Source organism: Equus przewalskii, chromosome 27 (genome assembly GCF_037783145.1).
Source record: "Equus przewalskii isolate Varuska chromosome 27, EquPr2, whole genome shotgun sequence".
In the NCBI taxonomy this organism is placed as follows: Eukaryota; Metazoa; Chordata; class Mammalia; order Perissodactyla; family Equidae; genus Equus; species Equus przewalskii.
The window spans coordinates 41,773,845-41,794,660 of NC_091857.1; the positions used below are offsets into that span (position 1 = coordinate 41,773,845).

Genomic DNA, 20,816 nt, shown 5'->3' on the forward strand with positions numbered 1-20,816 from the left:
TCAGAGAGGCTGCACTCACCAAAGATGAGTTAGACCTGTAACTGTAAACACACACATGTACACACATTTGCTATCTGCTTTAACATGCTGAATCATGAATCACGTCAGTAAGAGGTTATGTTATTGGACATGTAACACACATTTTCTGTTTCTGAATAAAGAATAATAATATTTTGCTGAGGGCCTGGGTTATATTTGACTAAATGTTATTATTTCCAAGATGTTAATTAAGCCAAGTGTAGTCTTCATTATACTGTACACCCCAATTATTAGGAAGACTGATTTTGTTCCTTTGAATGATTAATCACTCCGGCACAATTTAACTGCATAGAAGGTATTGATAATGGCTTTGTGCTTCACCTACTGGGAATCCTGTAACTTGTGGGACAAGAGTGCAATTCACAGGAAACGGAAGGCTTTTGAGCAATATGAGCACATTCTGCGGAGGCAAAGGACAAATCCACAACTTGGACGTCACCCTGGGCAGTCACACAGCTGGCTGTTCACAATATTAGCCAGGAGCCTCATTCTTGAAAAGCACTTGGGGTTGCATACTTTTTAAATAAGTTTATATGCTTGTGGTTATTTTTGACTTGTTTGGATACAGACTGGGACAGGGTGTGACTGGTGCACTGAGACATTGTGAGCCTGGCTTCCTAGCCTGGGTGTTGCCTAGCACCTCTGCACTCCCATCTTCCCTGCCCTCCATGTCCCCTGGAAGGCCAGCTGCCCAAAGAACCTAGCTCACTGGAGCTTGCTGACCTCCAAGTGGTTGAAATGCACATATCCATCTGCCTCCTCAACATCCTTACTTTATGTGAGCACGAGTCTCTGGGAAAGGCAGGACTGTTTAGGGAAGCTGGGTTAGGGTCAGTGTCTTCTGCTTCTCAAGACTGTTGTATTTTGGAACGTCTGCCAAGGAGATGTCAATGAGTCAACAAACACTTTCTTAAAAATGTAAGTGCTTCAGGGAGGAGTGAGGGCCCATCAGCCTTTCCCATCTTTGTGGATTCCATTCAGTTAGGTGCTCACCTAGCACCTCCTCTCATTTTGATTTCTCACCCAGATGTGAGATGTGAGGGGAGGCGGTGAGGGGCATGGCAGTGATTGGGGCAACAGGAGGGAAGAAGGGCTCCAGACAAAGGAAGAGGGAGAGGCCACAGGGAGCAGGTACAGAGGGCCCCATGCCCAAGCTTAGCATGACTGAAGTTTCTCCTGAGGATCACCCCATGCCTGGAGGTAGGACAGAGGCTCTCTCCCTCTCCACCCTCCCAATCCATGGGCTCCGGGCCCCAAAGACCAGCCCAGCATCATCACGTGTTAAATAGATTTTTGTGCACTGGTCCCTATAAAACATTTTCTGGGGCAAGTTCTGAACAATCCATGTTCAGATGGATGTGATGGACCCCACTCACCTGTTACCTGGAGATTACTGCTCCTAGCAGTGTTGCGGGTGGGGATGGCTGTTAGTGGGTTCCAGTGAAACCTCCCTCCCAGCGTTATGTCCCTGAGCACCCTCCACTTTGATTCTCGGCTCCGCCATATGACTTCGCTTGATCAGTTTCCTTAGCAGAGGGATTTGTCGTCTTGGAGCATGCTGTAGCCAGAGAATCCTGGTCTCTTACTGCAGAGTACACAGGAGAGAACCAAGGAGCCCTGGTTGACAACTAGCACACATGTGAGTGAGGCCATTTCAGACCCACAAGCCCCAGCTGAGCTGCCAGATGACCACAGCCACATGAACGACACAGGCAACCCCAGCAGAAGAACCACCCATATCGCAGAATCACGAGCAAACAGATGATTGTTATTTTAATCCACTAAGTTTTGGGGTGATTTGTTACTCAGCCATACTACTGAAAGACCAGACATATCGGTGTGAGTTGTGTATTGACTGTTGCTGTTTCATTAGAGTCCATAGGGGTAACCAAACAACATGGAGAAACAGGATGTGCTTGTTAATTGTTACACATGTGGCATGGGCCCCGCACTTCACTTGGAAGTTTTGAGTAGTTTTATAAAGCTCGTGACACAGCTGAAAGTACCATAGAAGGACAGCTCTGCACGTCAAGGCTGGCCTCAGCGTTCAAGTGCACGCACTGTTTTGTGATTAAAGTGTTTCCTTTGGACAGAGAAAACATAACGAGTGCTCCAAGCAGACCATTGTCTACTGGGACATGACGCTGACCATGCACAGCTTCTACATGAGGTCAGAGGATTTCATCTTACCTCACAATGGGAGGCTGTCTTTTCTGGTTTATTGAGTGTTGGTGAATATTTTTGCGTTTGTTTTCTCCCATTTGTCAGGCTGCAGGGCCTTCGGTGATGTCTCAGTGTTTTGGGTCCAAGGGTCCAAGGTGGAGACTTCTCACGCACAAAACGACACCATCAACAACCAACGGATCTGATGCTGTGTGAAGTGAGCATGATGGCTTCCCTCCTACTCCCTGTATGCGCAGGTCACACAGTTTCTGGTAAGTGGTGGTGGTAGAAAAGGTGGTGTCAGAAGGGTCCTCCCATAGGGCTCTGCACTGGCAGGCCCCCTGGCCCTTCTGCGCCTTAGTTCTGTGGTTTCTTCATCTGCTCATTCACTTGTTCATACATACAACAGACATTCATTAAGCACTTACTGTGTGCCTGGTTCTGGGTGACAGTGGTGAGCAGGTCAGATGGTGGAGGCATACTTGATGACATCTGAAGTCCATTTCAGCTCCTAAACAATGAGTTCTGTGTTCAAAGCTACAGGAGTAAGTGGAACTACTGCCTAAGCCTCGACCGTTCTGAATCCTGTAGGGAAGGAGAAGCAGCAGCCCATGAGACTCGCAAACCTCTCTCCTTTGGCTCTGCTGTGAGACTGAGGCCCCAGGCACCCTGTGTCTCAAGGCTGTACCTCTCTCTGGATCTTCCATCCATGGCATCCTCACGCCTTCCTCTCAGACAGGATACCTTTCCTCCTGCACATAGTCTCCACAGAGGACCCACTTATCCTGTACCTAAGACACTGGGTACAGGCTGAGCCTCTTTCAGGGGTCCAGAATGAAGGGCCACATATCCCTTCTCCATGTCAGCATGTCCCTGTGCTGTGAGAACCGTGCGTCTGGATGGCCCTGATCTCAAACAGATTGTTTGACACTGATCCTCAGCCCTGAGCTTGGAAATGTGGTTGCCAAACCACAGGGCTCTGAGGCCCCTTCCAGGCAAATTTCGGGACGTCCAGGGGATTGTATGCTCATGGTGTCCCTTTCCTCTTAATGGTTTTGTGACTCAGAAGTTACTTTTTAAGCAAAGAGAATTCTGTATGCTTCTTGAGTATAAAGGGCACAGAACGAAATAAAGGCAAAAAACATCTTTGGGATCCAGAGAATAAGCTTTCAGATATGTGAGTTCATACACATAGAAAAAAGTTAAAACCAAGCAATATGAAAGTTTAAGATCCTTCAATTCCAGGGAAAATGTCAGTAGTTAAGGCCCCAGATCACCTCGGCACACATGGGGTGCAAAGTGTGACACTGCTTTTCTAAGTCAGAATTTGGAGGAAAACGTGCTTCCTTTTGGGCATGGAGTCCTGGGTGCCATGGTGCTGGGAACTGTGGTTTGGTAACACTGCTGTCAGGAAAATGGGAAACATTGGGTTTGAACAAAATTATAGAAGACGGGGTTAGTCCAAGGACTCTGAAATTGATACTTGTTTATAGAAGGTGGAAGTTCAAGGCTTGAATCAGGAATCTATTTACTTTGGTTTCAGATATAAGTCTAACAAATTTGATCTTCTGATTTTCTAACCTATAACAGATGGAGAACAAAAAATTGGAAAGGGATGTGAGCTCAGGGCCCCCAGAGAAGGGAGGCTGAGAGCCCAGAAGTGAGGATTGACAGTGTCACAATGAGAAAGGGGTGGAAAACCCAGAAGAAGCTTTGTGTGTGTGGGGAGCTTCAGATGCAGCTCCATGGGGCAGCTGGGTTCAGGGAAACTGCTCTGCATTCCCGCTGAGCCCTGAGGCATCCCTGCCACGTGAGGACCTGTATCAGCAGACACTGCTGAGGCGCATCTGCTCCTCGGTGGGTCACAGTCCTGCGGGGGTGACTTCCATTGGAATCTGCATTTAAGGAAGGAAGTTATGGTTATCTGAAGAATCCACATGCCTGGAGGTCCTTGTCCCCCCACAACACCTGGCAAATGAGCAGTGCTTGTGCGGTAACCTGCACATGGGCCACGAAGTGGTGCCAGGAGGGGAGAGCACATGGGGATCAGAGCAGAGCAGCAGAGGGCGCCAAGTTAAAAACACCTATGACCAATTCAAGCTCTGGGCGTCCAAGGCTAATTACATGCAGGTGTCCAGGTGGTTCAGTGACGGTCCAGGAGACCAAGGGGGAACAGATGGCAGCTGGAGGGCCCACAGGTTATAACCAGGGTCCTCCCAGGGGTAAGGCCATTCCTGCCATCACCACTGGCCTCACTTGACCAACACTGACAGCGACCTGCTACCTTTGCAAAATCCCTCCATGTGTCCCCACAACAACTCTGTGCCCAGGCCTGGCTTGGCCGCTGATCCCCTCCTACGCTGGCCAGCTGGGCTGAAGCCCTATCCCATCAAGATTTGCCGGCAGCTCTGCACTTGATCAGTGAGGTGGAGTGCCCCTCCCTGCTGCCCCCAGGTGCCCGTGGCCCCACTTGCCAACACCTACCTGGAGCTGGAGGTCATGGCTGCTCTGCATGGATGCAGGTGGCCAGGCAGGGTCAGGAGGGCAGTGAGGCAGGGTGGTGCTGGGTTGCCCCTGCAGTCTGCTCACAGCACTTGGGGCTGGGATAGCCAGTCTGTCCTTGCTCTGCCTTGTGGGCTCAGCTGGGCTGTCGCTGTGGCTGCTGCCAGTGCCTGGAGAGCTGTCCTTGGAGTCAGGGGTGGGAAAGGGGCTAAGCTGTGGGGCCTCTGGAATGGCGTCTCTTAGGCGGCCACCTGGGTGCTGGACACTTGGCGCCCGTCCTCTCACCCACCTGTAAGTTTCCTGGGTCTGCAGCCCCATCGGTACCTACCGCTCTTGCTTGGCAGCTGGGCTGGGGTCTGCACCATAAGAGCCTGGTATAACCAAGGGTTCCTGTAGAAGCGCCCGGGGAGGACAGGCAGGGCTCCCTGTGAGCTGGCTTCCCCTCAGGGAGTGGGGTGGGTGCTCTCGACTCCCAGGTGTGTCCTCTGGTGTACCCGGTGCCCCTTGCACAGATGGGGGCCGACCCCTGCACAAACTGGGAGGAAGGTCACGGGCTGGCCCTTCCCATGAAAGACAGGGGTCAGCCACAGTTGAACACGGGTGGCTGAAGGAGTCAGGATGGGTCTGCCCTGCTCCCTGCCCTGACCCCCACTCCATGGGGACCACTACTGGCTGGCCCTGGATGGGGGAATCCCAAATGCTGACAAAGTGACGAGTGCCACATGGGTTGACACAGGAGGTGGGGTCTGAGGTGATCAAAGGCCTCTGACACTGACCGCCGTGTCTGAGTGTCCAGGGCATGGATTCTTTGCAAAAATCTAGAACACCAGGGCCTGGCTGAGCCAGGTGTCCAGGGACATTTTCTTCCAAAGAGAGTGAAGGTGTGTGGTTTGGCGGAAACACCTGAGCAGGCTGGCTGGGACTCGAGGCCTTAGGCAGTGGGCCGAGGTAAAATATTGCTGGATTCTGGCATATCTCCAAATCCACAGGTGCTGCCTGGCTGTGCTGAAGCTGCCTCTGTGGGGGGGCTCTGGAGTGTGGGGCCAGAGATGGGAAAATGCTGAGGATGTGCTTGAAGGTAGCTGGGCACTGTGCTTGTGTCCTGAGGGGAAGTTACTTCCCTGGCTGGCTGCGCTCGGCCCAGAGAAGACTGTGGCCTCAGGGTCTGTGGAGCAGTTGTGCCGGCGAGTGAGGGCAAGCCCACATCCCCTCTGCCAAGAAAAAATGCCTCCTTCTTGCTATGGGGGCCCCTTCTCTGGCTGGGAGGCAGCAGGCAGCAGTTCTGAGGCCCTGCAGAGTCTGAGTCAGCCCTGAGAAGGTCCTCTTCCCACAGATGCTGGTCAAGGTCGGCGACCCCCAGGTGCTGGAGAGTGGAGCAGAGATCGGGCTGTTCTTCCATGTCCTTCTCCAGCAGGGTCTCGATGAGGGTCAAGAGGGAGCTGTCTTCCTCTTGCTCTTTCTCCTCCTTGTCCTCACATCTGTCATGAGACCCCCACCTCTCCAAGGGTGAGCCTTGAGGGGTGGGAGTGATGCAGGACAAGTACATGGGTTCATCTTGCTGCATCGTGGCTCCAAGGAGAGAGCCCTGGTACACAGGGCCCTGGCCAGTGGCAGGGCCATTCCTTGCCTTGGTCCTATTCCTGGCTGGGAGAGTGGTCAGGGGGCCTGAGGGGCTGCTCTCATACAGGATGGCCTCCCCGGTGGTGAAGGTGAATGGCAGCTGCGGGCCCGCTTGTGCAGGTGGTCCTCCCCCTCCGCATTCCTGAGGTTAAGGAAACACAAGACCAAATGTGACGATGGGGATATGAACAAGAAAGGGGTCTCCTGGCCAGCGGACAGTAGTGGCCAAGTTACCGAACAAGTGAGCAAGGGGGCAGGACATCATCTGTTCTGGTTTTTCCATCCAAGGAAGAACAAGCCATAAGATTGAATTTGCTTCTTGTATCTTTTGGAGAATGAAATCTTGGTCAATGCTTTCTATCTTGGATTCTGTAATAGTCTCAGAGGAAACTGCTTATTTGTGGGATGAGTATTCCAAAAATCCATGTAGAAATTCCCTAAACTTCAAGTTTATTTCGAAAAGAAAAAATCATTACACAAATATGACATATGCAACCGCTTTTCACTGGGGAAGACAATTTCTCCCTTCCATCCTCTTCTTCCCTTCCAAAAGACATATGGGACATGGCTGCTGTAGGGCTGCTGCCACAGTCACGTGAGACCAGGCTCAGCAAGGGGATAACCTTCCGTCTCTGGCCTGACTTCACTTGGAATCCCACATTTGGTTTGGAGCCCCACAAAGGAAAACTGACTGAACCAAAATAGAGTGTCTTTGGCAGAAGCTGACCAGGACGGTGTGGGCACAGGAAACCCTATCACTAGAGGGACCTTTAGAGAAGTTGGTATCTCACCCAAAGATCTCTGATCATACCCTTTGTCTTTAAGACTATTTTGATATTAATACAGCCACTCTGGCTTTCTTATGCTTACTGTTTGTATTATATATCTTTTTTACATCAGATTACTTTCAACCTGTTTGTGTCATTATTTTAAAATGTATCTCTTGTAGAAGGCATACTGTTGACTGCTGCTTTCTTATCCATTCTGACAATCTGTATCTTTTAATTGGAGCATTTTATTCATTAACATTTAATGGAATTATTGATATGGCTGGATTTGGGTCTTCTATATTACTATTCACTTTCTGTTTGTCCCCTCTGTTTTTCTGTTTCTCTGTTCATCCCTTTCTTGCCTAGATACATGCATTTTTTAAAGAAATTTATTTTAATTTACATACTGGATTTTTTGCTGTATCTTTTGCATTTTTTTAATGGTTGCTCTAGGAATTACAATATACACTCTTAACATTTCAACGTCTACTTACAATTAGTACTGTGCCACTCTTACATAAAACATAAGCACCTTGCAACTGTATAGTCTATGTACTGCCAATAACCATCCTTTATACTAGAGTTGTCATATATATCACATCCATGTTATAAATCTCACACTATGTGATATTTTTGGCTTTAAGCAGTTACATGTATTTTGTAAAAAGGGAGAAATATAACCTTTTATATTTATCCACATGTTTACCATCTCCCACCCTCTCCATTCCTTTTTCAAGGTTCAAGGTTTTAGTGGATATCATTGCCTTTACCTTAACAAATTTCTTTTAGCATTTCTTGTAGTGCAGGCCTATTGGCAACAAATTCTTAGCCTTTTAAAAGTGAAAATGTCTTTATTTGCTATCACTTTTGAAGGATATGTTTACTGTCCACAGACTTCAGAGTTGAAAATTTTTTTTTTAAAGATTTTATTTTTTTTCCTTTTTCTCCCCAAAGCCCCCTGGTACATAGTTGTATATTCTTCTTTGTGGGTCCTTCTAGTTGTGGCATGTGGGACGCTGCCTCAGCGTGGTTTGATGAGCAGTGCCATGTCCGTGCCCAGGATTCGAACCAACGAAACACTGGGCCGCCTGCAGCGGAGGACGCAGACTTAACCACTTGGCCACGGGGCCAGGCCCCAGAGTTGAAAATTTTTAAAAGCACTTTAAAGATATTATTCTAATGTCTTCTGATCTCCATTGTTTCTGACAAGAAGTCCACAATAATTTGAATCACTGTTCCCTATATGTAAACACTTTTTCTCTTAGATTGCTTTCAAAGTTTTCTCTTTATCTTCGGTGTTCAACAGTCTGACCAAAATACGCCTTGGTGTGGTTTCTTTTTGTATTTATTCTGTTTGGAATTTGCTGAGGTTCTTGGAGTTATAACTTTCAGCAAATTGGGAAACTTTCTGGTTATTATTTCTTGATATATATATATATATATATATATTTTTTTTTTTTTTTTTCCTACCCACTCTCTCTGTTCTCTTTCTGGGATTTCATTTACCTGTATGTCAGTTCCACAGATCTCTGAGGCTGTTTCTTTCTTTTTTCAATCTTTTTCTTCTGTTTGTTTTTCAGATTGAATAACTCTATTATCTCGCTTCAACTTCACAAACTCTCCTGTCATCTCCAATCTGTTGTTAAATCCACCCAGTGAATTTTTTATTTTAGATACTGTTCCAAATGTTCTGTTTTTTATAGTTTCTATTTTTCTACTGAGAGTTCTTATCTTTTCACCCATCATAAGCATATTTTCTTTAATGTCCATGTGTGTAATTATAAAATTCTTATCCAATATCTGGGTCATCTTAGGGCTGGTTTCCATTGATTGCCTTTACTTTTGAGACTTTCTTGTTGGTTTTTTTCTTCTTCTTCTTCTCTCCAAAGCCCCCAGGTATATCGTTGTATATTCTAGTTGTGAGCGCCTCTGGTTGTGCATCTTGTCTCTTTATATATCAAGTAATTTTGGATATTTTTGAATCTTTGACCAAATGACAAGTAATTTTGGATTTTACCCTGGAGATTGTGATGATACATTGTAGATTTGGATTCTATCATGTTTCTCCAAAGGTCACTGATGTTTTGTTTTGTTTAACTTGACTGGACTGAAAATGCAAATTCTATTTCCCTTGTGAGGAATGACAGCTAAAACCTCTGTTTAGCTCATCTGGCCTTAGGTTGGCTGCTTGGATTACATCCCACACCTGCATGGTTCAGGGGTCAGCAGAGATTTGGATTGAGTTTACTCGTAGAGTTTGAGGGCTCCTTCTCTCTGGCTCTCTCTCTAGAAGAGAGAAGTAAAAAAATAGTTTTCATTTCTTAATCTTGCAGCTGCTGCAATTACTCCAATCTCTGTTCTTGTGTCATTAAGACCACGAGTTTTCTGCATATTTAGCTGCCCAGAACCAAGTGCAGTCTTCCCTCAGACTAAAAGCAGTAAAACCCAGGAAACTCACCCAATGCCATTCCCTTCTTTTAAGCGTTTATTTTCCAGTGACTCTGGTTAGTTTTTTAATATTTTGTCCAGAAGTTTTACTTATTGTTTTCATAGTGTTACTTAATGGGAGAGTTGATGCAAAAAGAGCAACTTCACCATTACCAGCAGCAGAACTGGTAACAGTTTCAGGAAAATTTAACACAATGAGAATCAAATCTGGATAAATTTTCATAGTAAAAGTTATGAGGTACTCTCCCAAGCTCCCCATCCTCCCAATGCCTAATCTGTTGCCATAACCTCACTTACTGGTTTGTCTTGTCCTCATGGATTTGAAATGCCTCTTTAATTGAACAATAAATTTTCCATATGCTCACCTAGATCTGTTTCTTGACAGCCTACCTAGTCATTGCTCTGTCTATCTGATGCTAGGACAACTCTGTCCTAAAGTCAGTGTTGCATTAAGCCTGGCCGGAGAATAATTTGGTAAGACTTTTTTGTTTCTTTTTGAGGAAGATTGGTCCTGAGCTAACATCAGTGCCTATCTTCCTCTACTTTATATGTGGGACGCCTGCCACAGCATGGCTTGCCAAGCGGTGCCATGTCCACACCTGGGATCCAAACTGGTGAACCCTGGGCCACCGAAGTGGAACGTGCGCACTTAACCACTGCGCCACCGGGCTGGCCCCTGGTATGACCTTTCTGGTAAGCAATTTGACAACAGTATGAAGGGCCTTTGAAATGTTTTAACCCTTTGACTTAAAAATTTCACTCTTGAGAATCCTTCTAAGGAAATAAGAATAGAGGCCAGACATTTAGATACAAAAATATTCATCACAATGTCTTCATAATAAAAAAAAATCTCCCAAATTTTAATATTTAATGTAAGGCTATGATGTATTCATACAGGAGTATATACAGTCATAAAAATATTTATGGATACTTTGACATGAGAAATTGCTTTCAATTTATTTTTATGTGGAAAAACTAGAATATAAAAGTATATGTAGGATATGATTTGAAGTATAAAACTTAAATATGTGTCAAAACATATCTGACAGAAATACATCAGTATATTGACAATAATTTTCTCTGAGTGGTAGAAAGAACAGCTGATTTTTACTTCACTTTTGCAATGTTTTTCATTTTCTAAGTTTTCCACAATGGGCAGGTATTACTCTTGCCCTCAATGAAACAAACATTAACCAACAAAACCACTGGTTCCTAAATGTCTTGCCTAGTGAATGGACAGAATAAGACAGCTGATAAGAGCCAAAGAAAAGGCACGAAAAGCCCTTTTATTTTTATAAGGTAGCAAACAGGTATATTTATGAGGTGCTTTTCTGAGGCCAGGGTGGAATCAAGCTGAGAATCCAAGTTGTTTGACACAGCTTTATAATTTCCCCATCATCTAAGTATACTCAGAAGGTTGCAGGCTGAAAAGGCAGGGAAGTTTGTTATGTGCATATTTTGGCATTACTGGATCTGTGGTCACTCTTCAGAATACGGCACTAATGAGGCCTGGGCCAGATAACTTATCTGAGCTCATTCATCATTCCCTGCATCCACAATCCTGACCATCCATCTTACACACACACACATGCTGCAGACCCAAATGAGCTCTGGCCATTCAGGGCCGCAGGATAGAAGAGAACGTTTGGTGGTTTTACATGCTGGTAATGTAAAAATAGCTAACAATAATTAGACTCTTCCTGTTTGTATGCACATTACAGTTTACAAAGTTGTAGACTGACAAGAAAGTGGACCTGAAGGTTTAAACATGAAACCTTGGTCTTATGCAAGTGAGTGCAGACTCTCTGTTACCCAGGAAGTGTCATGGGAGGGTAACCAGCCTGCCCCACTGAGAAGAGCCTACAGAGTGATGGCTTTCATTCTTGTTGCCCCAAAAGGGCACAGAGCCACAGCAGAGGCAAGTAAGCAAGAAGTGGGGAAGGCGGGCTGAAGGAATGGCACTTCTGAGAGGCACATAGATCTCTGCAAAGTGCAAGGGAGGACAGTCACTTCCGTTGTATAGTTGATGGAAGACTCTATATACAGAATTCAAATTCTGGGCAAATGGAGTCTGGGAATTCTCTGCTAGTTTTCAGGGCCTCAACACCAGCAGCCATTCTGGCACAGGCCTGAGGAGGCGTGAGGATGAAAATCTGTGAACCAGGAGCATGACAAGAAAGCCCATCTGGGGGAGCGGAAGCCCATGAAGGCTGCCTTGGGGATCCTCTGAGGAAGACAAGGGGCTGTGTTCACGCTTGGATAACGGCTCAGCAGAGAGGTGGGGCGGGCTCATTACAACACCCAAAGCCAGGCATGGGTTCTTGTGGGTTCCTGCGCTGGACTCTGCCTTCCACACTCGGACAAGGCCGACTTAACCCGGCTGGTTCCTGTGCACACTCATCCCTCACAACGACCCCCAAAGGAGTCTCCCTACTCTACAGTTGGAGAAACTGAGGCCCATGGGGATTAGGCCTCTCCCGAAGGTCAAACAGCTGGGGACGAGCTGCCACCAAGGCTCAGCCACAGAGAACGCAGTCGAACTCCCAAAGCAGACGGCTCACGCTGGGAGAAAGATGGCGCCGGGACCACAGGCTACTTCCGGCCCCTATTTGTGTCGGGCCCTCACTTCCGGCTCTTACTTCTGTCCCACCCTCACTGCCGGCCCTTATTTACGTTGCTCCCACACGGCCCATCCTCATTTGTGTCGGGCCCTTATGTACAGCGGGGGCTGTATTTACGCCTTGTTTCACGATTACTCACGTACACAGGACCCTCACTTACGTTAGGGCTCGCTGTCGGGCGACGATGCAGTCGGGCTGGCCGCTGCGGAACACCAGGCGGGCGTTGGACTGCACCCACAGCCAGCCGGCCTGCTTGGTGAGCAGCCGGAACACCGTGAGCCCGCTCTCGCCCGTCCTCATCACTGCAGAGCGAGAGGGTGCTCCCATCACACCTGTGCTCCCTCCAACCCTCTGGAACCAGCCCTCCAGGAGGCAGGGGGCGGGTCCAGAGCCCCAGAGATGTGTGCGAGGATTTCCCCCACCTCCCATGGGGCAGGGTTGGGCCCCAGGGTCTTCCCGAACTCACTCCGCACATGGTTCTCCGCACGGTACATCATGTCGGCCACGTGGATGAACTGGTAGCCCGATCCCCTCCTGCAGAGTTCGCTCTCCGTGTAACCCAGGACCACCTTGCCTCTGTGTAGAGGAGACACGCACACCCTTATCTTACAGCCTCACAGTGATGCCAAAAGGAACAAAGAGTTGATGAGGATTATTTTAGGCTGGTTACTTTTAAAAACTGCAGATGAGTAGGAGGCTCTGAGGAGTGGAATTTGCTTGCCCTTTGATGAGAGACATTTGCATTTGTGAAGGAAGTCTCCATCTGTGGGCGGTGTCTCCCTCTCTGCACCAGGAGGAAGGGGGGATGACCTTATCTCTAGAAACTCTTAATGGGGACGGCAAGGACTTAAGTCTTGTTTATTGTGCTTGTCTGGTAACCTCATGTAGCTGACTCCCCCCACCACCAACAATCCTCCTTTGTCTTTAGCTGAAGATAATATTTAAGGTGGTGGATTCTGGCATTTACTTAATCTGGTTTGATTCTTATCTAAAAGTTATAAGACCACCCAATAACCAGACCCCACCTGCACTATCATTTTAACAACTTTTTTACATATTCTTTCCTTTGTCTTGTAAAGAGATAACTCACATACCTATGCCTTAAATTTAGCCATACTCTCAACCCATGTTCACAGCAGCAGCTCTGACTGCCCATGGGTCCTGTCCCCATGCAGCAGCAGCAGCAGCAGCTCCTCCTGCCCTTGGGTCCTGTCCCCACACAGCAGCTCTGACTGCCCATGGGTCCTGTCCCCATGCTATTTCACACTATTCTCTAAATAAAAGAGCACTACTGCCAGACCTTGAGAGTCCAAGAAATCTTTCTTTCGACTCCTTGGCTCACCAACCCCGCATCATTTCCTGCTGTCTGACATTACACAACTCATTTGGACAATTGTTCTTGCCTTGCCTTTGGTCTTAGACTCAGGATTTGGGCCATAGCCAATCTTGGAGCACTCTTGAGTCCCTTGGAGTCATGAACTTCTGTTCAGAGGGATATACCTGGAATCACAGGCTATTGGTGTGAAATCCAATTCGTGTTTTGTTTGGAAAAGAAATGTTTTGTTTTGGAGGTCCAGGATGGTGAGTGGCTGGCAAGGTGTTGCAATAGCAAACAGGGTGAGTTGAGGAGACACGAGGATGCCATCTTCTGACCTATTGTTCTTTCCAGGGAGGAGTCTAAGATGGCCATGGAAGTTCAACTCCTAGAAAAAGCAGACCCCAAATGTAATAAGCAGAGAAAAGAGAAGAGGATGTTAAGTAGCTAAAACAGTGAACATAACTTCTCCATTATGGGACTCAGAGGGTACAGTATCCTCCTTGGAGTCGAACAGGCAGGACTTCCCCTCTCACCCCTAGAGCATAGGTGTGCACAGGCCTGGAGGTTTCTCATTCTTCTACCCTGCCCATGAGGCCCTGATCACTTTTCATGGCTCCTCAGTCCTCCCTGGGGGCCCTAACCCACACCCCACAGAGCTTCAGAGTGTACTGTTAATTGAGCTGTGAGAGGATATACAAGTCCAGGAATTGGTAGGCACTGTTAGCTGATTTTGGTGATAGTGAAGAAGGTGGATGTTCACATCCTGAGTTCACCAAGGACCCTCCACTTAGGGCTGTACCAGAGGTAACAGGTATAACTAAATCCCAAGGAAACATATCCCAAGTCTTAACCAGGCAGAAGAAGGTTCAAAAGACAACTTGATCTTTAACAGTCTAACGCTCTGAAATGGCTGTGAGCTGAAGGCCAGAGGGCCCTTCTTGGGATGGTAAGGAAGCCTGGCCCAACTCTTGGGCAGTGTTCCATCTGAGTAGAGCCATGCACCAGTTTAGGAAGTTCTTGACCCTGTAAGAACAGTGTGATTACCAGAAACCCGGAGGAATTGTCCAGCAGGCAGCGGAACTGACAGACAAAGCTTCTCTCCAGATAGGAGGGGTCCTCCAAGGGCAGAGGCTGTAGGCTGTCAGTGGAGGCTCCACTAAGTCGGGGGATCTTCGCCCCAGGCAGAGCTGGGAGGACAGAGAGACAAATGAGGCTCCACCAGAACAGTTCATCACCACAGAGCTCAAACATCTATAGTTCTGGAAGAAACTGGTGGGTGGAGAGACTGTGGGGTCACAAGCACTGTGGCCAAGTGAACTTTGGCCTTCACCAATAAGATGACCTTGATCAGCCACTCAGGCTGACTTTCTCATTCGTCAAATGATGCTAGCAGTCCTGCCTGCTTACTTGCCTTATGGTGTCCTGAGGATCAAGATAAAAATGAAATGATGCATATAACATATATCCAGCAACCCTGTTGGCTCTATTGTGGAATATACCTTGGAACCAACCACTTCTCATCACTTCTACCTCTACTGTGCTGGCCAGTTTCCATATTATCAGCTGGGCAGAACATCTTGGTGGTTAAGAGCATGGACCCTGGACCCAGACTGGAACTTCACCTGTTGTGTGACCCTGGATAAGTTATTTAACCTCTTTATGGGCCTCAGTTTTCTTATCTGACTTCATAAGGTTATTATGAGAATTAAACAAATTTATATACATAAAGCAGTTGGAAGAGTACCTGGCACATTGTAACCTCTATATAAATTGGTTGTTATTCTCATTTTTTTTCTTGCTTTAACTTTGCCATAGCGTTCTAACTGGTGTCCCTGCTTCCGCCCTTTACCCCTACAGTCTGTCCTCCACTCAGCATCCAGAATAACATTAAAATACAAGTCAGGTCATGTGACTTCTCTGCTCGGAATTCTCCAGTGACTTCCTACCTCAAAGTCTATAGTGGCCTGCATGGCCTACCTGATTCCCCCTTCCCCCCCCAGGAATTACCCACCAGTCTCCCCCTTAACTCTCTCTGTGCCCTCCTTCTCATTCCTCAGCTGTGCCAAGTGCATTTCTGCCTCAGGGCCCTTGCACCTATGCTCTTCCTTCCTCTTGCACTGCTCTCCTCCATTTATCCACACTTCTGTAAATGGCAACAAGCCCACCACAAAACTTTTCTCTCTCCTTACTACCTTGGTTTCTTCTTAGCACTATACCCCACCAGATATGGTATGTGTTTATTCATTTGTTAATTTTTTTTACCCCCTTCCCCCATTAAACTTTAAGCTCCATCAGAATAGGGACTTGGGGGCCGGCCCAGTGGCACAGCGGTTAAGTTCACATGTTCTGCTTTGGCAGCCCGGGGTTTGCTGGTTTGGATCCTGGGTGCGGACCTATGCACCACTTGGCAAGCCATGCTGTGGCAGGCTTCCCACATAGGAAAAGTAGAGGCAGATGGGCACGGATGTTAGCTCAGGGCCAGTCTTCCTCAGCAAACAAAACAAAAAAACCAACCAAACAAAAAAAGAAGATTGGCAACAGTTGTTAGCTCAGGTGCCAATCTTTAAAAAAAAAAAAAAAGAATAGGGACTTGGTGTGTTTTGCTCACTGCTCTATCCCTAATGCCGAGAACACAGCCTGGCACATGACAGGCACTCGGTAAACATTTGTGAACTGAAGGACTGAACCAAATATGGTAGAAATGGTGATTTTTCTCAGCCTTGTTGTCTACGATGGATGTCAGTTATTGCTCCTTTGTAAGGAAAAGAAAATGCTATGCACAGAAAAGTGACAGAATAGCCTCCCTAACAAGAAAAAGTACTTCTGTGGAGGACGCTGCTTTCACCTTTTTTGGAGTGCTGGTTCAGCTTCCTCTCTCTCTCAGCCCAGGAGTTTGTAAGGAAGTCTTCTCAAAGGGTAACAAGAGAAAAACCAAACTCTTGGGATTAAAAATAAAAGGACCATCTAAACTTCATTAGAAAGTCAGGGATGAAAAACCAGATCTATTCTATTTTGCTGTAATTCTCAACCTGACAGGTCAGATTATATTTATATTTACACTGATGGTTTTCCCTGTGTCACGTGAAAATTTGATTTATTTAGACTTAAGTTCTGCAGAAGAATAAAATGAGAACAGGCTTACAATAGCTTAGCAACCCTGAATGTTTTAATGGGAGGAATGAAGGGAAGGACTTAGTCAGAGTATGATCTGATAAATTTTATTGCTGTTCTTTCTTAATCTCATGTAATAAAGCCCCTAGCACCATATCTGGCACATGGTGCACCCTCAGTAAGTGTTAGAAAGTCTGCATTAACTTGAATTTGGTTTAGGTGGGTGGTTTTTAGATATTTTTCTGGCATATTTATAGCACTATTATTGAAGTTTTACTTGTATTTTGAAGAATATTGTCATGCATACATTTATAAACATATAGATAGACTGCTGTAGGGTTTCTGCCACTGCAGGAATGTAAGAGTATAAAAGGAATTTAAAAACATGAAATTATATGCAAAATTTCAGAGTATGCATTGTGAAGGACATAATTCAAACTTGCCAGTGTCAGCAAGTGTACAAAAGTCTACTGCTCACTGTGGGATTTACAAATACATTCTGACTATGATTTAAAATTAACCCAGGCCTCTCTAACCATAGAATTTGTGCTGATAAAAATGGATAATCTTGCATTTCAGAATTTGTCTATTTAAAGATGCTACAGGATTTACTAGATTTAAATTTCATTTCCTAAACTGCCAAATGAAGGAAATAACATATAACACTCTTCCTAAGTGGACATGAAAATTCCAATCAATATTTTATTTGGGGGTTGGGAAAAAGAATGGAAAATTCCAAGGAAGTGGAAACAAGAATTATAATGGTATATTGTAAATTCACCACATGGTTTGCTACCTCAAAGTATGTTATTCATACCTTACATATAAGACATAAATAAAAAGCGATGGAAACACACTAAAAATTCTTTTTGAATGACTTTATTTGTATGTATTTGACTCCAAAGTGCTATAAAGGAAGTAAGAAAATTTGGAGTATTTTTGACCTCACTGTCTTGAAAAAGTGCCAAGAACTATTTGCTCATAGCTATTCAATTTATTAAACAAAAAATCTGTTGGATTCTTATTGACAATTTTTTAAGTATTCTCAAATATTTTAGATTTATGTATGAAAATACAGTTGGAACAGGAAGTCATTACTTTCATTGAGGAAGAAGTGAAAGAAATATAAGGAACCACTAGGTCAGAGGCAGTAGTGGTGCAGGAACTAGAGAGCTGAGGGCACTGGGTTGTTGGTGTTGTGTCTTGGCCTTAGACTACTGACTACCTCAGTGGCTTTAGGAAGGTCCTCACTCCACTCTGAGGCTGTGCTTCCAGAGCTTTGAAACAGAGGGGCTGGAGTAGATGCCTACTAAACTCCACAGCCCACGCTGAACCTCAGATCTCTGTTCCTTTCCCTCGACCCTGGCTAGTCAATATGGACAGGGGTGGAGGCACAGAAAGACCCCATCAAAGGAGACACAAAACTCAATGCTGAGGACAAGTTTCCTCCCTTCAAGGAGCTGATAATCTGATGGGAAAGAGAAAAGAAAGTAAAGACGTGTTTCATGATAAGTAAATTTACCCTGCTGGACTTAGGGCTGATGGAGACAAAGTCTTGTGTGGAGTGTCTGAAGTGGGAGCAGGCTTTGGAGAGAGAAGGACTAAGATCACCACAGCAGCCATAGCTGAAGTGAACTACAGCTGGGTCTTACAAAGTTATACAACAATACCTTATAATCAGTCTTGTAAGTTTATTCTTTTTTAGTATTTTAGGCTGTTTACCACAAAAAGGATATCATTATTAGTGTGCAAACACTGGCAAATGGCTTTAATTTTTTCTAAGTGAAACGTCTGTTTTTTAGTATTTCATTCTTTTCTGACCATCCTTCACAACAAAACAGGGAAGAGCCTGTCCTTGCATCCTGTGTGGATGCATTAAATGCACTCTAAATCCTTGGAGAGGGGACCTGTATCTGACTTAGAAAATGGCATTTACTTGTAAATGACAATTTTGCCTTTTGCCTATGGTTTCCCACAGGTCAGCAGAGTAACAAATGCTCAGGGCCTAATGGCCACCCATCCTGTATACTCATAAAATACACAGATTTGAGTCCCCTGCCAGCCTGAACATGGTTCAGGGGACTCACCTACCTGGGAAGGGAGAATATTTCCTTCAGCCTGAGTCCTATCACCCACCAGTTGGATCCATCTGGGCAAGCCTCAATCTCCTCATTGTACATTCATTTGTTCCCACAACTAATATTCACTGAGTGCTCAGTGAATTCACTTTGTCTCAGGCACTGTTCTAGGTACTGAGAATACACCAGTGAACAAGACAGTCACAATCCTTTCTTGCATCCTACTCGTAGTAAAAACAACAGAAACTCACTCCACATGGATGTTTTCCAGTTACCAGGAGGATCAGATGAGGTCACAGATGTGAGAGGGATCTGAAAGATGCAGAGTCCTGTGCCAATGCCCATGAGCTGATTCCTGAGGCAGCTCCCCTTCGTTTCTTCCCCTCTTGTACCTGGGACCTAGTGAGTGCTCGATCAGTGCTTAATGCAATAGACGTTCCAGCTGAGAGAGTGTAACTTCCTGGTCTGATTTCTTACTTATGGACTGCAAAGGTTGAAACACAAGTGCAGGGTTGACTTTGCATTACAGCCCTTTTCCCTCCGAGCCTTGGGGACTTACAGTGGGTGTCCTGCTCCTCCTCTCTGCTGACAGGTGCTGTGTCTGGAGACCAGCATAACTGGCTCTGGAACATGGCTCTGTCCTCCTTGTGGATCAGCTCAAACACATTCTGATAAATGACATCTGACTGCAAAGACCAAGGGCAGTGTCACACTCCTGGGGCAGCTGCCTGCCTTCCTGAGCCAGGTGTGGGGGACTTGAATTGGCCACCCCAAGATATGTCTCTTTGGCATGAGGACTATTTTGGGCTGGTTATTTTTAAAAACTGCAGACATGAGAGAAACTCTGAAAAGTAGAAGTTACCCTTTGTTAAGAGACATTTACATTTGTAAAGGAAATCTCCACCTGTAAATGTGCCTCCCTCTTTGTACCAGGAAGAAGTGGGGATGACTTTATCTCCAGAAACTCTTATCAGTGTGGAAGGCAAGGACTTAAATCTGCATAATTACCTTACTTTTGTTTACTGTGCTTTTCTGATAACCTCCCATAACCAATTCTCCCCACCCCCAACATCCTCCTTTGTCTTTAGCTGAGGATGGTATTTAAGGTGAGAGATTCTGCCATTTTGGTGAGTTACTCAGTTTTTCTGGGTCTGTCCCATGTATACAAGTTATAAAGCTTTGTTTAATTTTCTCCTGTTATTCTGTCTCATGGGAATTTAATTCATTATCCGGCCAGAAGGACCCAGAGTGGGTAGAGGAAATGTCTTCTTCCCCTACACAGGTATGACTTGTTTACCTCAGATGTTTCTGAACCATGATGTCCAGCTCTTCTGACACCTTCCAGGCAGCTTAGACTGTCCTGTCCTTGTCCCTCCCTAACCTGGGGGCTGGCTGGTGCACTCTGCTCCTGTTTCCCTCCTCTGGTCTTGCACAGCCCATCTTCCCAGGCTGCTGCTGTCCCCTGACCCAGAAAACTTCACATGAGGTGGGCACCGCCATGGTGTTGGAAGCCATGCCTGTATTGTGTCTTGAAAAGGGTGGCAGTTCTTGGGGAAAGTGGGAAGGAAAGAGTGACTGCCTAGGAGATAAGTCACAAATCAGTAGCAGGGAGATGCTGGAGATGGGGAACACCCATAGGAAGTTACTGAAATAGCCTCTCCAGTTGGCTTGAAGCTCTATGGAAGGAGAATGTTGAGTTTTCCTGGAAGTCAGTCATTAGCAATCTGGATAACAAAATCAAACTGAATCAGAACAAAAATCTCATTTCCAGGGAGATCCAAGTTTGTTCTGTCATTTGTTGAAGGAGATGAGGGAATATAAATGCTAACGTAATCTCAAAACAAATGGGTTTAGCTATGTAGTGACTTGAACACAAAAAAGAATTAAGGTATCCTGTCCTCATACAGATTTTGCATATTTGGACATAATGAGAATGTTAAATAGTCTTCCAACTAGTTTGCCTTGAGGAGTGTTAGTGTGTTCCTTGTAAATCAGACAGGTTTAATTAAAATATAAGGAGTCTCTTCACCCTCACTTATAGTTAATAATTTAAGTTGTGTTCTATTTGAGTATAGTTTGGGATTCTTCTTGACCTTCTGACAAGGAATTAAGTGCAGTTGAAAGTTTTCTGTCAGCAATAAAAATT

The 20,816-nt window shown here is 45.8% G+C and overlaps 1 protein-coding gene across 1 annotated transcript in view; it reads right to left on the reverse strand.

The window, feature by feature from the left end:
- Positions 1 to 1,786: 1,786 nt before the first annotated feature.
- Positions 1,787 to 20,816, reverse strand: part of LOC103541609 (aryl hydrocarbon receptor-like) — a 61,137-nt gene continuing 42,107 nt past the window's right edge. Inside the window, 8 exon segments of the mRNA XM_070598071.1 lie at positions 1,787 to 4,097; positions 4,687 to 6,429; positions 6,432 to 6,466; positions 12,324 to 12,465; positions 12,630 to 12,739; positions 13,664 to 13,866; positions 14,526 to 14,668; positions 19,230 to 19,356. Coding sequence (XP_070454172.1) covers positions 5,636 to 6,429; positions 6,432 to 6,466; positions 12,324 to 12,465; positions 12,630 to 12,739; positions 13,664 to 13,866; positions 14,526 to 14,668; positions 19,230 to 19,356 — 1,554 coding nt within the window. The 3' untranslated portion in view covers positions 1,787 to 4,097; positions 4,687 to 5,635.